Source organism: Opisthocomus hoazin, chromosome 2 (assembly GCF_030867145.1).
Source record: "Opisthocomus hoazin isolate bOpiHoa1 chromosome 2, bOpiHoa1.hap1, whole genome shotgun sequence".
Taxonomy (NCBI): domain Eukaryota; kingdom Metazoa; phylum Chordata; class Aves; order Opisthocomiformes; family Opisthocomidae; genus Opisthocomus; species Opisthocomus hoazin.
This window is the reverse complement of record NC_134415.1, coordinates 20,631,970-20,649,373: the sequence shown is the minus strand read 5'-3', so window position 1 is coordinate 20,649,373 and position 17,404 is coordinate 20,631,970. Positions and strand designations below refer to the sequence as shown.

The following is a 17,404-nucleotide window of genomic DNA, read 5'->3' as shown; positions in this document are numbered from 1 at the left end:
AAATGCAAGAAAGTCAGGGATTGCTCCTTCCCACGGCTTCCCAGAACAGAGTCTGGAACAGATACAGAAAGGAAGCGTGATCGTTCCCTCATTCCTCTGGACTGAGCCCACAGGGTACAGGGGGAAGAGTGGAACAAACGACTTTCCCTGTCTGAACGAGGAGCTAGGGCGTTAGGACTTGGATACACAAGTGAGTTAATGAATTGCCTGATGTTGACCAAGGGTGAGGTTTCACAGTTGGCTTAAGCTGATCCAAGATCTTGCTGCTGCTGAGAGGAGCGTTTCTAACCTTTTTCTCCTTTGCATTGGACTAACTACCGCATGGTAATACAGCAGCTGGCTGATCTGGGTGGAAACTGATGTTTCTTGGTCAGTGTTGGCTGACTTCATCTTCAGATGGGTCAGAGATCTGATCTGCCTCACTGCGTGGCCGCACGAGTCCTGTTTCTGGTGTAGGGGAGGGCGTGGGAACCTCAGACAAGGATAAAAACATGAGTGGGGACTGAGCCTTCCAGCAATAACATAACTGTGGATTGGCTTAAGCTGATTATGAAACTGCGTTCTGAATCCCTGGAATCAAGACTGCACTATCAGCCTACAGGGAATGCAAATTAAAATGTGTTAGCTTACACCTCCCGCCGCTGTGAAACAGTGGCTGCATGCAGCCGCGCTGCACGTGGCTGGGAGGAGGGAGCGTCCGGCGGGGCAGCAGCATCGCAGCTCCCCAGGCTCGGTCCAGAGCGTGCAGCCCACGTCAGACAGCGCTGCGGTGTGTTTGGGGGAGGCAGAGGGCAAGAAGAAAGGAACAAATGAGCACCGCTACCATGGATTCTCTCTGTATATACAGTTTGGATTAGGGTAACATACTCTAGCTTGTCTTTGTGACAAGACTGCAGGAACACTCAGTTAGCAGAGCACAGATTAAGCACGGTAATGCAGCTGTGGATCCAGGCCCTGAAGGTCTGGGGCACGGGGTGCTTCTCCGAGTACTTCTCCTTTATCTTCAACCCGAGTGGGCTTTGCAGTGCTCTCTAATCTGCACCAAAAGCCTAACTTAGACCTCAAAAGGCAAGCCCTGCTATTTGTTTCAAGTTCATTTGGTTTTTATTTGGTAGTTCCAGATAGAATCATAGAATCATAGGTTGGAAAAGACCTCTAAGATCATCAACTCCAACCATCCACCCAACAACACCATGCCTACTAAACCATACCCTAAAGTGCCACATCTACGCGTTTTTTAAACACCTCCAGGGATGGGGACTCGACCACCTTCTTGGGCAGCCTGTTCCATGTTAAGGACTTTCTGTGGTTTTGTTCTGTCTCAAAACTCCATGCATAGATACAGTTGTAATTGTGCTAGTGGAGAATCTCTTCATAATTTTCAAATATTTCAGGTTTTAGAGGTTTGTGACCAAAGGTCTGCTCCTGTAAGCACAGCCTTGCAGAGCCCCACGGTATCTGTGGGGTGCCCTAGGAAGACGGCAGTCCTTCCACACAGGATCAGTAACTCCAGACACCATGGGAGTAGGCACCCTTGGTAGGCCTTGAACTTAGGAAATAGTTTGAAGACAGTCGAATTAGTTTAATTTCAGGAAAGTTTCAAGATAGTGGAGTTAGTTTAATTTAAAGACTGTCTTGATTCAAACTGCCAAAATATCTCTCCAGTGAAACATAAGGAAAAAGGGGAGGGAATATTAAAACACCCAAAAATTTAAAGGAAAAAAAAATGTATTGCACAGGCAAATAAATGTAAAAGTCAAAAAAACAGCCAGTAACATTTCCAGAAATAAACTGTTCTCCAACACACAGAGGATAAACATGGGCTCTTTCAGGGAGAAGGAAATCATAAAAATAAAGACAAAAAAAAAAAGCTGTATAACTGATTCAACCACTGTTACCAAGGGATATTTTACTCCCTGAGCATTTCAGCTGAAATTATCTCGTAGCTGAGACATAGACCCTCTTGGCACAAGAGTGTCTGAATATATCCCAAAGGCTGGCAGTGTTTCTCCAGTTCCACTCGTAACCTTTCATCAAAGCACAGCCCAGGGATTCTTGCAGGGAGACACAGGCTTTCCCCAGGAATGGGGAATGGATGGTGAGCGTCTTCACTGACAGATATTTTTCTGTTACGTAGGGCTAATTTGTAGTTCGGGTGCAGCGTAGGCAGGGGCGCAGCAAGGAACGTTGAGCAGATGTGACACAGAGCAATAACGTCCTTAGCATAATCCAGTGTCACACAGTTATGAAGTGCTATAAATACAGCAGGAATTCTCCAAGGCCCAATTCCTTCGACAGAGCTGGGCATCTCTGCGTTGCTGTGTGTTTAGACGGCACTGAAGCAGTGTCATCCTCAGGCTTCGTTCATGTGGGCACTGCTGTGAATGCTCATAGGAGACTACAAGCATCATTGCAAGCAGTAGCGTTGATTCTACATCTTGATGCAGTTTTTGACAGCTTTTGGATTGATGCTTTGATTTATTCACTAGACGAAGAATTTATCATTACAGGCATGCCTCATTTTTCCCTTGTACTGCTGTATTCCTTTTAGAACTTGGTAACATGCTCTTACAATGTATTTAATAGAATGAATCCATGTCATACACAGAGCGCACATGGACTGTGACTTCTTAAAAATCACCCAAGCAAAGTTTTGTGAGAGCCCCTTCCTGTTCTTACATGTTTGCCATTACTCCGGCCCAAGAGGATGGGCTGGGAGGGCGAAGGCTGAGCTGGAGGTTGCCCTGGAACAAGGCAGTGCAACTGCTGCCACGCTGTGAACTGTAGCTTTTGGCCTCTTGGCCTCCAAATTTCTTTGGTGAACAAGTCATCTTATTGTGTAAGTGAAATGCATCCCATTATTCTATGCATGACTGACAGAAAAATGCGTTACTTGCTGGACAGACTGTCAAACAATACAGTTTTCACTTACAAAGCACTTTCCTTAAAAAGCTCCTCAGGGCAGCGTTGTATAAAAATAGTTGTACTAAAGTTGTGAACCAGCTTCTGACAAATCAGGACTAACAAAAGCTAAGGTATAAATAGCAGTGTTTTCGTGGGCTTTCTCTTCTCTGGAGGCACAGAATCTCAGCCAGCGCTGGATTGTAACAAACAAAAATGCCCTTTTCCAGACACACAGGAAAACAAGGACCTTTCAGACCAGTGGCACAGAATATAAATAGGTTTTCAAAATTACTTCAAAACCATAAAACTTAGTCAAAACCGTAACATTTGCATTTTAGAATGAGCCACGCCATATCAGACAAATTTTTTGATCCAATTCTTTATTTTATTTCATACAAATTAGCATCTCCTACTTTAGAGAAAGGTTAAACAAGTTATATTCTTATAATGGAATGGAATGAATTGTCTCCAGGCGCTCAGGGATATGAGGAGTATCTCAAAGTCTGCAGTGTATTAGGATTCCTGGAAGACAAATGCTGAAGAACATAAAATATTACATATTCTGTGTTTATATTTTGTTAGTGGGCAGAATAAATGCACCTTACTGGTCATTTTCAAAATTCATTATTCTTGCAAATTAGAGTGTTTTGGTTTTTTTTTTTCTTCTAGCAGGTTTTGAAAGAGTTAAATGCAAAGCTAATATTTGCTAATCCGGAGTTTGGATAATCTTGATTTTACTCTGAGCTTGTTCCTTCTTCTGCTCTGTGCTGACCTTTTCTGAATCTACCAAACCCAACTCAGTTTAATCCACAATACCAAAGAAGGAAGGTCTGTTTCTGTAAGCCTGAAATAGTTTGTATTGCAGCTAACCTTGCAGCTGAATCAGTTCTGCTGTTCCTCATTAAGTTGCGTTGGACCAGTCCTGTCTGCCCAGAGCAGAAGCAAGGTGGAACAGGGTACCTACATAAGCGGTCTGATACCTGCCACTGTTCTTGGTGTAGTAGCTCCTGTACTGAAAACAACCCCCACACAAAACATTTACGTAGCAACAACTGAATCTGTAGTACCCTTGGGGTCTGTAGTAGCTGAGCTTTGGAGACACTGACTGCTTCAATCTACATATGGGAGGTAAGGATTTCAGCGAAAGTTTACTGGCATCATATCGTTCTGTCTGTTCTCCAACCATCCCATAATGCTAATTTTTCTCTTGCAAAAAAATACTGGGTGGCCTTTTTCCACTCTGCGTGGAAGTCTGCTGTTCACCCCCTTTTCCACCTTTGTAGTCACTTAACACAGTTCAGCCTGGCCAAACGGGCGATCTGCAGCCATCTCGCCACCTCAGAGCATCACCCGCGAGTGGCGAGGCACAGTAACGCGGCAGGCAGCACCCGAGTTCCACCTTGCCGTCACCCGGACCACGACCTGGGCGATGGGCGGTTAGTCTTTTTTCGCTCCGACAGCAAACAGCGCAGCAATTGTTTGGGGCAGTATTTAGTTACCTCCATAAAAAAAAGATCAGAAAGACAGTATTCTGCTCCGTGCTGCTGCCAAGTAATAGTTTATGCTATTTGACACCAGATATTATGAGTATTCCTCATTATAATAATATTTGGCCAGTTCTGCTACCCAGTGATCTGTATGAGAAATATTTGGTGTAAAAATGATTAGTTCCTCCTGCTAGAGCTCAGCTAACAGATCCGCTTGCTGAAATTCTACTTCTGTCTGTAACAGCAGCGCGAAAATAACTTTAATAATTAATGATGCCCCGATTAGATTATAAACTCTGAGATGGGCCGGAGATTTCTGTATTATGCATCAGACAAAAGATACTGGCAATGCTTAACTCGCAGTCCCCTGCTCCTGCTCCACCTGCCATTGTGGGAGCACTCTGGAAACCAGAAGGGAGACAAAGGCCCAAGAGAAATTGATAAAAACCTTCGCCTGCCCCTCGCGTGTTCAGGAGCAGAGAACTGTTGAAACAGGTGCTGCTACGGCTGCGTGCCGGGGCATGACTTCGCCTTTTAACATGTAATTTGCCAGGTGACCCTCTCCATCGTACCCTGCTGTGAAGGCGATGGAAGACAGCATCCAAACTTCAGGCTAAGCGAGAGTTAAATGGGAGTTTCCTGACTGGAAACACCAGTGCAAACAGCTGCTGTGGAAGGGCTGGGCGAGGAGAGACGGGCGGCACCGCGCGTGGGTGCCTGTACCCTGCGCTCACCCCCTTTAGGGTTCCCTTGCTGTTGCCACGCTGCTCTGCCCTGTCAGCTGCTTGTAGGCACCAACAGATTTTTTTGCTGGAAATGACATTATATGCTGCTGATTTTAGGGTAAATAGGAGTTTAACACTGAGAATGACTAGAACTCAAAATTGGAAAATTGCTTCCTAGCCTTAACTTCCAGTTAGAACCTTTGCTCAGCCATCGTAACTAACTTTTTCCAGGCCCTTTGCTCTCGTCCTGTGACTCTTGGGGCCTATTTATTACAACTACAGAGGCAAAACCCCTCAGGGGAGATAGTCCATATGCTGGTTCTTGAATTAAATAAGGTATTACCAGTGTGTCGAGTGCAACGCTTTTACTGGTATAAAAGTGTGATTAAAAAAAGGGGACCTTAGAACCAGATTTATGGTACCAACAAGACTTGCCATCAGTCTGGCCTTAGAGGTCAAGCCAGTTTCAGGGGAGAAGGGACGCTGTGAAATGAAATGAGCAAATGAAGTTAGAAATTATTCATTTTGCCAGTTGTTGGGGACACTACAGAGCACCGAACATGGTTAAAACAACAGTTACTGTTACAAAGCGCTCGGGAGGCAAACAAACAGATGAGAGCAGAACTAGTGAGTGGCAGTGGGGCTGGAGGGTGAGAGCAAGCCGGGGCACGGCCGGCACCCGTGTGGGGAAGGCGTACTCTGTCTGCGGAGGGCTTGCGCGGGGCAGAGCATCGGGCAGCTCCTGGGAGACACGGCTGGGGACAGGTGGCTCTGGGGGCCCACGGCTGCCAGAGCTCCAGCCCCACGGTCAAATTCAGCACAGGTGGCAAAGCCCACCCCAGGAACAAGAGTGGTTTATGTGACAGACACAGCAGAGACCTTCGTTAGTGGGACCTTTTTAATGAACAACAGCTAAGTTCTGGAGGCATCAAAATGTATCCTTCTGCAACTAGGAATTTACAGACACCACAAGCCACATGGCTTATTTTTTTCCCCTTTTCTCTGTCCCTTCTACCACTGCCCTTTATGAAAAACAGAAGTCAAAGGAGAGAAAAATAGCTTTAATGAAACATTCAGGTTGAGAAATCAAAATCAGGCACTCCAACAACAGGAAGTTTCAAAAGCAGTGTGTGTAACAGCGGGTTGCTGAGCTGTAGCACGCTTGCCTTTTTCAATACATTTGCGCCATACTGTAATGAGTACCTTGATTCAACAGCTGGGCACAAAGGTAGTGCTGTGGCATTAGTTCAACGTGGCAGAATTTCCTAGGCATAGAAAGGTGAACTGAACTCAACCCCTGGAGAATTTCCTCACTCCTGCAATCAGTGCTGCAACTTTTGTCTTTCCAGTAAATGCATCTGAATCGTTTCCCTGTGCGAGTACACTTCAGCTTGTTTGTTCTTTTATTCTAGGGAGCTGGAGACAGTTTTGTGGGAGCACTGGCCTTCTACCTGGCTTACTATCCCAAGTTACCCATGGAGGAAATGATCAGGAAGTCTAACTGTGTCGCATCAGTGAGCGTCCAGGCATCAGGGACACAATCTTCATATCCTTACAGGAAGGACTTGCCTCAGGACCTTTTCTAATTGACGTTGTCTAGCTCAGCGTACTGATTTTATCTTATCCCAGACAGCATTATTCTCCTGACTGCACTGAGGTTCTCCTCTGCTGACTGGAAAGATCAGGGAAGTCTCTTTGTTTCTTGTTTGAGGAATCCTGTTCGTTTCTGTTCCACAGCAGTGAGATGGAGTGGGGGTGGTGGGTCTTTTAAACGTGGCCCGGCAGGTTGCTCTGGCCCCACACAACGAGCTATACTGAACTACACAAGGCTTGCAGCAGGACCTCTGCAGGGTAGCGGGCTCCTGGTGATATTTTCAGTTGATTTTATCAGAACTTCTGACGCGTGATGCCAGCACGTGAAGCACAGCATTCACTCTGAGCTTGCTGCCAGCATTTAGCTCGTAACAAAGCACCGTGCATCCAGCCCCGGCCCATCTGTTCCCGCGTGCCTCCGGCGTGGCTGCAGCACTGCGCTCTGCCGGACTCGGGAAGCTCCCTCGAACTGCACGGAAGAGAAGAGTGCTATTGAGGTAGACTTAGAAAAATGTTTCTAGCCATATTGCTCTGAACGTAGGTGGGCTAATTAAAAACTTCCAACATCAGCCAGAGAACTACTTTGGCTGTCTGCTTTCTTCATGCTTCACAAAAATCCAGGAGTGAAAAATCCATCCCGCTTACTGAAAATAATGTAGCCCTTTTAGCCATGGTCGTAGCTTATCCAAAAGCTCGTCTTACTTCACCAGGTTCCCGTTGCTTGTTCCTTTCCTAGGAAGGAGCTGGTGCAACACTCCCCCTTCAAGAAATGACACCAATTCGTGGTCACTACTGTTGAATCTGCGGCTGGTAGGTTAGAAAAACTTGCAATCCTGCCATTGAATTCCTGCTGTGGAAAATGTTAATTTTTATTGCCTTACAAAACAATAGTTACTTTGAAGATTACGGCCTGTTTCACAATGGAAAACACAGACAATGGGATTTGCTATTTAATTTTTTTTAATTGAGTACTGTAAAAATAACTCAGAAGATAAATAAATGTTACTGTGATGATCTATGTCCAGACATTAAGAATTTTCTCTCTCTACATTGTTTTATTCACAATGGCCTTCAAATCACAGGAGACGGTGATCCCAGTTCATTTCCTCTCTTTTCAGCCCATGTTGCTGGATTTCTGAATCAGCGTTCACCCCGTCCTCCCCCCAAACCGTCCTCTCCTCGTGCATAAATCAAGTCCAGTCATTGTTCAGATGGAGCGAATTTTTCTCTTCTCTGTGAAGAGGACACGTCTCTTTGCTACAGGGGAAAAAAAGAATCTGTTAAGAAGCGTGAAGTGTTAAAACTCAATTCAGTGAGCCTATGTCCCTTCCTCCTGGCTGCCTTTGCTGTTTAAATGAGTGTGGAGCAACTGACTGGCACAGTGCTGTTCTCAACCAACTCTTGAAGGCGTTCAGTAGTGCTTTTGCTTTACCACATGGAATTTTTAGTTCCTAAGAGGTCCATTTTACCTCCGTGAAAATAAGTATCAGGATTTGTGTGGCTGAAAACATTCACCAGCTGCTCTGTGTGACTATTCTGAGTCACAGCTGCTTGAAGTGGAGACAAAAATAGGTTCTTGCTGCTTTCTACAACTCTTCAACTTCAGAGCCCAAACAACTCCAGATGATGAGCTGGTTCTAGTCGGTCTCACAGACTGACTGGAAAGTTAACCAAGTATCCTGTGGATCTCTCCAGGAGGCACAAACCGACCCTGCCTCCAGTGCCTGATGCCAATGTTAGCAAAGTCAGTTCAGCTACAGGTTAAGCAAAGTCAATGAATTACTAAAAAAAAAGTTTAAAAATAATCAAGCCATTTGAAAAGCATGGCTGTTCTGACAGACCTTCATTACATTAATTCCTTTGAAAGCTACGCAAGAGCAATCCACACAGTAACAAAATCTCTTCTTCCACATAAAAGTTTCGCTTTAAGAAATACTGGAACTTAGTAACACATTCTGTTGCTGCAGTTAGGAGGTAGTGAAACTTGGGCACTACTGCCACTACTTCACTAAAAAGCTTCATTCTGTGGAGGCCCAGGTTTTTGAGAAGTACAAAACATAAGGTGAAAATACATGCCAAGTGAAAATGCTTCCTAACATATTCCTGATGTGAGTTGGTATCTAGACTCAAATTTACTTCCCTTCACACATGCAGCACTTTCTCACATCAGTTTCTCACTTGTGTTCTACTACAGGCTACAAAGAGCAGAGATTTTTTTTCTTAATGACTTCCAATTTCGTACTTCAACAACCTACTACGTGTTCTGCAACAGAAGCACCACTTAGCCTGGGCTCTCCGCTCTCTTCACATTTCCTACAAGTTGCGAAGCTTCTGGAGGATCGCTTTGCATAATGTTTTGATGCAGTAATTTAAAATTTTCTTATTCAAGAAAATAATCCGATTCCCCTTCTGTATGGAATTCAGGAAAGCCACAACCTTTGTCAGCAAGAGTGCTTGGATGAGAGCATACGGTTGCGCTGGTGGTTTCTTTCACCTGCCATAAAGCTCCTGTACTCTTAGATCTGACTACGAAACGGTTCGCCATATAACAAGAACATAAAATTGTAAGAAAAAAATAAGCATGAACCACATAACTAGCAGGCATCCATTATGTTATCTACTTAGAGCTGCTTAATACATTTCTTCATACATTTCTATAGATTTAAATAAGCTTTTTTTGCATTAGTGCCCCCATGCTATTTCTGGCATGGTCTGGTTTAAATTCTAAGTTTCCCCAAATTAAGCTTTTAAATGTTAAATTAAGCTTTTTAATGTTAACTACAGACTAGTTTCTCCCCCCAGAACTTGAGCTCTTAGTCACCTTTCAAAAAGCTTGGTGAGCAAAAGGCAGCTTGGCAAGTGCTATAACCCCCCAACAAATGGGGTTCTTAAACTGAGAATATATGCAAGGACCAGAGGAACATAAAAGAACCCACAAACTGTCATCTGGAGAGCAGTATCATTTGGGGAGGAGAGAAAAAATTGTGTTTATTTCTTTAAAAGAAAAAAGTCCGTTTTGTAAGTGATGATTAGAATGTATTGTCTAGAGCACCCATGGCAGCTTAACAGAACATTTCTGTTGATGCATACTTCATGGCTGCTCGTTGGAGGTGGCACAGTCTAGCAAACCACACAAAGAAAGGGAATGAAAGAACTCCTGTGTCACTCAGCTTTGCCACTAACATGCGGTGTGGCTGTCATCAAAGGCTCTGATGCATCGGGCAAGTTGTTACTTTGTTTCAGTGCCACAATCTGTAAAACGAGGGTAACGTTTACTCCCCACTGGAATGTCACGAAGAACAGCAACTATACAGTCGTGTGAGTATGAAACATGCTATAGCATTCAGCTTAGATGGGAAAAGTCCTGTTCTGTTCACATCTTTTGCCTCACAGAGTCAGAGAAGCTTATACAACGCAGGCTGGCTTCTTCCCCAGGCTCTTACCGATGGGATCGTATCTCAGCAGGACCAGTTTTTCCTGCAGTCGGAGTCTCCTGATGTTGAAGCAGTAGCCTGTCTCGGCCGCGCTTTTCATCCTCACCAGAATGTATCTGAAGTCACAAGGAATTTCTCTGTGTCAGCGCACAGGGGCACTGCCAAAGGGACAAGCTTTTAGCATAAACAATGTGGCATAATCACTCTCATAGAATCATAGAAAGTTTTGGGTTGGAAGGGACCCCTAGAGGTCATCTAGTCCAACCCTCCCGCAGCAAGCAGGGACACCACTAACTAGATCAGGTTGCTCAGAGCCCTGTCCAACCTGGTCTTGAATGTTTCCAGGGATGGGGCCTCCACTACCTCTCTGGGCAACCAAGTAAGAGACTTCATTTCAACTTCATGGATGTTCTGGATGGGAGCTTCAATACTGTGGGCTAAACTTACAACACAGACACAGAGCCCACTATAAACCACAAATTCCAGCATCAAGTTTTAACTAAACTCCTAAACAGAATACAAACCCAGAGAGAAGTAGCTCCTCCACAAAACAGTAAGGAGGGGAGTAAGAAAAACAGGAAAGAATGAGAGAGAGAAAGAGAGAGAGAGGGAAAGAGAGAGAGAAAAAAAAAAAATCAACATACAATTGAGACACCATGGCTTAAAAGATAATGGCAAGAGAGGAAGGATGATTGTAGTTAAAGATGCTCGGGCTGAAGATAACGCCGTATCGCAGACTATCACTTCCACATGCAGAGGGGAACCAGAGCAGATAGGATGGAACGAGGCGTGCAAAAGGAGAAGCAGGGCCCCTCGGCACATCCATCCCGCCAGAGACACAGGGCTTAGCACTAACCCGGCCACAGGAACCCCCTTCCCACCGGAGGGCTCTCAGCCTGTGGGGCAGCCTGGCAGCAGCCGCGGTGTCCCTGGGAGCAGGGCAAGCCAGGAGACTGAGGAAGCCGCCACCATGCCCACTGCCCTGGAAGCATTTAAAGATCTGTACAACTTCCCAGAAACTGGGCATCTTCTGAAGTTTCAAAAGAAATGTCAGACCCTTTAACCAGTCCATAAATTACACCTTTCTCTTCCATATCAATACAGAGATGGATACATCTCTACACGTAGGTGTTCAATTTCCTGGATTCTTCTGCTTCTAATACAAAATGGTCTGTCAAACTTTACCTTGAGGAGACACCCATTCTTCCTCACTTGTGCAGCTCTGACCAGTGTACTTCCCTGAGCTCTCCCTTGTCAGCTTTGCAATCTAATTTACTGCGAGTTGAAAATAAAACAGGAAAACATTGGATTCCCTCAGACCAACTGACTGAGCATAGTCTAGGGATTATCCCCAACTGCTGTCCTCTCCTGTACCCTGCTGCAGGTGTGATGTATCGCACCAGTAACCACACAGACCCCCTTCCCCTGTACCTCGCCCACTTCCTCAGAGCCTCTATGCAGTTTCCCCTTTCTGGGGGAATCAGTGGTATCAGTATGACCAGGCCTTGAAATTCTTGCACACCACATATTTGAGGCCAAGCCCTTCCTGAACAATACACCTTGTTCAAAAAACTCGCTGCCCAATGAGGAAACGTAACTAGGAGCAGAGGCAGAAAAGAACAGTGGAAAGCTATCAGGACACAGGGAGAAAACCCAAGGGGAGCACAGAAGGATAAATAATATAAAGAGATAACATATTCCTGAAGTATATATGGGACTATACAAAGAACAGAGAAAGGAACATCAGGAAAAAAAAGAGGGGGAGGGGGGAAGTTGGAGAGAGGAAATCACTACATTAACATTAGAAACACCATTTTCAAAAGCTACTTCTTGACCTCACGGAAACATCCTGCTTTGCTGTTTCTGCAAACAGGTAACAGTAGAACACCGAGATAACAAAATGCTCTCTTCCCCATCAGGCACATACTTGGGAAGTGTTTTCTTACTTTCAAACCCTGACAATTGTGCACAAATACTGTAACAGAAGAATCTCTTCAAACCCAGGAAGTGGTTGGTACTGGCTCTGTTGGGGGTGATTCTTTAAAAAAAAAAAAAAATCAGAAAATGTGCCAAAGGCCAGTACCAAATGTAATACCCTTGCACAGAATGCAACTTCTGAGAATCAGAAGACAGGACTATGTTCACATAAGTGTACCACGTTAGCCCCTTGGATTTGTCTAGCTAATTTTCTTACAAATAGCATTTTGGATGTAAGTCATTCTCTCCACGTGATCTTGTCTCCTTGCATCCACACTGTAAGACTGCTGGTGTGCTCAAAGTATATATCCCTTCCTTTCCAACCCCTGAAACACATCAGCTGTCTCTACAGGTCCAAGGGCCGTGACTAATTTTCTTCCAGAGCCCACCAACATCTCTCCTGAGCTGAACTACAGAGCAAATCAAGATGGCCAGAGCACTGATGGAGCCCTGTCCACTCCTTACATATCGACACACAAATGCGCTAGAACTGGGAAGCGTTCTGCACGCTGTATATGAGCATGGCTCACAGCACCTGCCCAAAGCCCAGCCCACAAACAACAAGGCCCACGCTGCACCTCGGCTTGCCCTCCTCGGCTGAAATGTACGGAAGGTAAACAAGAGGAAGATCACGGGGGGAATTCATGCCCTCTCTTCAATCATAAAGCACAGAGGCAGCCTTCCTTGCGCAGGGTGCGTTGGATATTGCAGCTCAGCGCAATGCGACAGCCCATAGGACAAAACCTGCCTTTGCTGAGATTTTAGAACCTTTGAGGGTTTTTCACACCGTTCTGCACTTACCTGTGGAAAGACACACATGCAGAAGGACAGAGAGGACACAGCTAGACTCAAGGACTGCCGTTCTTGGCAGACGGAGCTGTGAGCAACCTGGTCTAGTGGAAGGTGTCCCTGCTAACAGCAGTGGGGTTGGAACCAGATGATCTTTAAGGTCCCTTCCAACCCAAACCATTCTATAATTCTGTGATTCTCTCAGGTATATAAAAAAATTCTAAGCCTAATATTTTGTAGAGTCACTTGAAGATAGAGGGTGGTGGCAGAAATCAAAAAGTGGCGAGGAAAACATCACTTACTTAGATTTGCTCTTGGCCACTGGTTTTTTTCAGCATGAAGAAGAGGAAAAAAAAGAAGAAACAGTTATCATTTTATCTCGTTTCCTTTATAAGCTACATATAGAGTTTTCCACTGCCTGCCTTCGCAACAGCCCCAGAGAGACTGCGCAAAGAGATTTGCTGTCACAAAAGAAATGCCCCTCGTGCTTCCATCTACGTGCTCCCAGTCGCCTGCTTTTTCTTCAGTCATTCCGCCCTCCTAAGTGCCGTGCAGACACAGCGCTTTGCACAACAGACCGCGCTTGCTACAGCCCCAGGTGCTTCCAACACGAAGCTTCGACGCCAAATACAAATTCACCAGGTGAATATGCGGTTAAGGCCGGCGTGACCCCGTGCTGCTGGTGACAGCTGCAGTCCCGCTCTCCCCTGCCTGCGCACACCCAGCCCTGCTCCAGTCCCTGCCGCAGCGCCGACACACAGGCTGGCGTGGCCGCACGTGCAGCCGCTCTCGGACAACACCAACCTTCCCTCGAGGCTGGCTGCAGGCCCCCGGGTCCGACCCGCCGCGCAGCAGCAAGCGGGCACAACTACTTTATTCTGTCAGCTCACTGCATTTAAAGAAATCATTGGCCAACAGCATAAACGCAAAGGAAAAACCCCACCAAAACTTAAAGTCTTGCTTAGGCCTCCTCTCGCGCCGTGCCCGCACCAGGCCCCGAGCGGACCCGGGCACCGCCAGGGGCGCGCGAATCGCCCCCCGGCCCCGTCCCGCCGCTTCTCGCCTCTGCGCTCCGGCGCTGAAGCTTCCCAGCCCCCCCTCGCCACAGGGCCCGGCGCCGCTCGCCGACACCCCGCCGGCCGGGCTCTCCCCGCGGCGGCCACACTCCCGGGGCGCGACGGGGCCCAGCCGGCGCGGGACCGCGGGCTCCGCCTGCTCGGGGGAACGGGGCAGACACCGACCGACCGGCCGACAGACCGACGGGCCGACCCGCCGGACCAAGGGCGCAGCAGCGCCCGCTCTGCGCCCTCCAACGGCTGCCCTGCCCCGGCACGCGGCGGCATGGGGCACGCCGGGAGGCGGGGTCCCGGCCCAGCGCGCTGCCTGCCGGGAGGCGCGGGGCCCCGCGGCCACGGGAGGGGAAGGGAAGGGAAGGGCCGGGCCGGGCCGGGCCGGGCAGGGCAGGTCGCCTCGCCGCCGCCTGGGCCCCCGCCCGCCCCCAAGGCGGCCCCCCGCGCCCAGCCGCGGGCCTCCCCGCGCACTCACGAGCCGCCACCGTTAGGAACATAGCGCCGGTCCCCGCTGAGCCGCCCCGGCGAGCCCCCCTCCCCCGCCGCCGGCACTTCCGGGTCGCCCGGCAGAAGCGCTTCCGGGGCGCGGGGGCGGGGTTAGGAGCGGGGGCGAGGCCGTTGCCTTCCCGCCTGGCCTGCTGCGCGCGCGGGGGGGGGGCTGGCGTGCGGGCGGCGGGTCGGGAGGGCAGGCCGCGCCTGGGGGGCCCGGCGCCTGAGGCCGGAGCTTCCCGCCGCCAGCCCGGGCGGGGCGGTGGGCCCGCGGCGGGCCCGGGTCCCGCTCCGCGGCGGCCTCCCCCCTCGGCGCATCTGCCGTCCCGGGCCCGTCTTTCCCCGCGTTGGTGCGAGCAGTGGGTGCTGCCGCGGCCTCCGAGGCCTCGGGCCCCGAAATCGGCCGGTGCCTGTGGGATACCCTGGGGCTGGGGGGGCACCGGGGCCAGCTCTCACGTTGTGACCGGTCGGATCGCGAGCTCCCGGTCCTGGCCTGCTAAAGCGTTCGCGGGAGGTCTGTGGCTGACTTCTCCTCCTGATGCCACCATTTAGGTGAACTGCTAATGGTGGAACTCAAGTCCTTGAATATTTAGCAATTATTAAGGCAATCGGCACGTCAGCTTGACGTATTTAGATGGAAAGCAAGACCTGGGATGTGTAATAACATGCAGTTAATTTGGTATTCTGTGGCATGAAACCAAGTGGCTGGCCTTACAAAAGACTGGAGCAAGATGACATCTCAAGGAAAGCGATGCGGCTCCTGTCAAGTACTCACTTGATAGCTTGCTCCTTGTTCCAGTCAATTATTTCCAAATACTTCCTCTTGATGATACAACGTTTCAGTCCTTACTGTTTGGCCTTCAGAAGTACAAATGTAGTAGTTACATAATCTGCCCATGAATATCAGAGTGAGAACTTGAAAACATTCAGGATGAGAAAATGTGAGTGCCATAAGACTACTTCTCTTTGATCTGCGTTGTTGCCTCAGTCAGAGCACAGACTGAAATGGAATGGCATTGCCAACCTCCTGACTTCACTGCCAGGAATATAAATCAATGTTAAAGATGATTCTTAAATGAAATAGCAAGTTAAACATTTGTACAAGCACATCATGAAATAGAGGTTATACGGCCCCTTTTTAAACCTCTTGCCTGCTGGCAAAAATAAACCTGTTCCAGTGACATTTTCTCTGCTCTGCTGTGACAAGGGCTGCATAAATATAGACACCGTGGATTAGAATAGACTTCAGCAATCTTCGACTTCCTTTCGCGCAGCCTCTTCTGCACACAGTTTTCCGTAGCTATGGGTGAAAAACAGGGAGTCTAAAACTGGTACGTATGGCAAGGCGGTGACAGTGTAGCACGTCCCTGATGGCAGGCGTTGTAGCTAACCTTGGGGGAAAGGCGTCCTGGCTGGAGGAGAGGAGAGAGAGTCAGGATTTCTGTCCCCCTTACAGACTTGCTGTGTGGGCTACATAAGTCATGTACTTGGAGATCTTTGGTGGCATGTGCAATGCAAATGCAGATTTTTCCTTCAGCTTTGCCCAGAGAAAGCAAGGAGTGTGATGAACTGTAATGCTGACCTAGATCATTCTGATGCTTGCTCAAAGTCACTCATGTCTCCAGCGGAGAAGCTGCTGGTGCCGAACTGATCAGTGTCACTCAGAATCAAACACGGGATGGGTTTGTCTTCAGCGAGGAAAAACAACAATTTGTCATGTTATAATCTGGCTGATTCTTTCAATTTTTCTGCTTTACATTCCAGGCTGAGCCCTCTTTTACCTCCAGGAAGCGAAGAGATGGCTGCTCCTTGCCAAGAAAGCGCGGTCAGGTTGCTGGTGCACACTGGGCAGGCAAGGGGTTTGTGTCCAGGGTTGGCAGGGGCGATGCTGCTTCAAGTCAGTCATCACTTGAAAAAGTCACAGGAAAGGAGAGAGGGGCAGCAGATTAAATGTTTGCAAGGTAAATATCCTCTTGACACTATGTTTTCTACATGAGTTACTGTCAATTAACGCATATAAAAACCTCATGCTGGAAACAAGAGAATAACACTCTAAAGCCTGGGAAAAGCTCTACATGTCCTTCCTGGTTTCCCACAAAAAAACAGGCAAACAGCTAACTAAGCCAAAAAATGCGCACAGCTCAGTGGACATAGTTTTAAAGCAGCCAGGCTATTTTCTCCTCTCTTGCTTTCCCTTTCTCAGCGTGTTACAACTTAGCAGGGTTCTTGCTGTCCGCATTGTTAAACAAACACTCACGGGCACTATTGTGCAAATCACTCATCCCAGATAACAGATGGATTTTTACATTCTTTCTGCATATCTGAATCCATTATCCCAGGAGGGCCCAGAAGAAAGTGGGCATTAGCTTAATGCAGCTCTGAAAGAGGAACTGTCCAGGTCAGGAGAGCAGGAACAGTGGAAAGAGCCATCTAAATTGCTAAATCACTTTGCGCCAGTGACCAAATCCATTTCAGCTGCTGCCCTGTTTGAAGTGAGCTGGTGACGGCCTTTAGCCCAATTCTTCGGGGCCTCCGTGGCACAGTAAGAACTGATATGCTGGCAACCTTGTTAGAAAAGCCGTAAAAGCACTGGGCTTGGACAGTTCCCTTCTTACCGCCGAAGCTTAGTGCCCCCAGACCAGATATGGGGCGCTCTGGTGTGGCAGGTTAGGCCATGGCTCCATTTTCGGGGCTTTACCTGTTCCCTGCTGATTCCCTCCAGAGCATCAGCCTCTGGATCTGTTCCTGGAGCTCCTTTCCTCAGCACTGGCGTCATTCATATGTAGGGGGGGAAGAACAAAGACAGCACTCGCCTGTTTTCTTGTGTGATTTTTCAATACCCATTTCCCAATCCCGACGTCCAAAGTAACAACATCCTTTCAAACCGCCCCCTCTTGAAATGCCACAGTAGTCAAACAGCTGCAAATCAAAACACC

General features: G+C 47.9%; 2 protein-coding genes across 4 annotated transcripts in view; one reads left to right on the top strand and one right to left on the bottom strand.

Moving 5' to 3' along the window:
• Nucleotides 1-7,727, top strand: part of RBKS (ribokinase) — a 69,302-nt gene extending 61,575 nt beyond the window's left edge. For both annotated transcript variants that reach the window (XM_075412828.1, XM_075412829.1), the window contains one exon: nucleotides 6,529-7,727. In XM_075412828.1, coding sequence (XP_075268943.1) covers nucleotides 6,529-6,702 — 174 coding nt within the window. In that variant the 3' untranslated portion in view covers nucleotides 6,703-7,727. The remainder of the gene's footprint in view (nucleotides 1-6,528) is intronic.
• MRPL33 (mitochondrial ribosomal protein L33) lies at nucleotides 7,652-14,537 on the bottom strand. 2 transcript variants are annotated; one of them, XM_075412830.1, is made up of 4 exons: nucleotides 14,455-14,537; nucleotides 13,212-13,230; nucleotides 10,153-10,259; nucleotides 7,652-7,966 (listed from the first exon to the last, which is right to left on the bottom strand). In XM_075412830.1, the coding sequence occupies exons 1-4, from the start codon at nucleotides 14,474-14,476 to the stop codon at nucleotides 7,917-7,919; spliced, it is 198 nt and encodes a 65-aa protein (XP_075268945.1). In that variant the 5' UTR covers nucleotides 14,477-14,537; the 3' UTR covers nucleotides 7,652-7,916. The 2 variants fall into 2 exon arrangements, with proteins under 2 accessions (XP_075268945.1, XP_075268946.1); XM_075412831.1 differs by lacking the exon at nucleotides 14,455-14,537 and adding an exon at nucleotides 13,973-14,038.
• Between the last annotated feature and the right edge of the window lie 2,867 nt (nucleotides 14,538-17,404).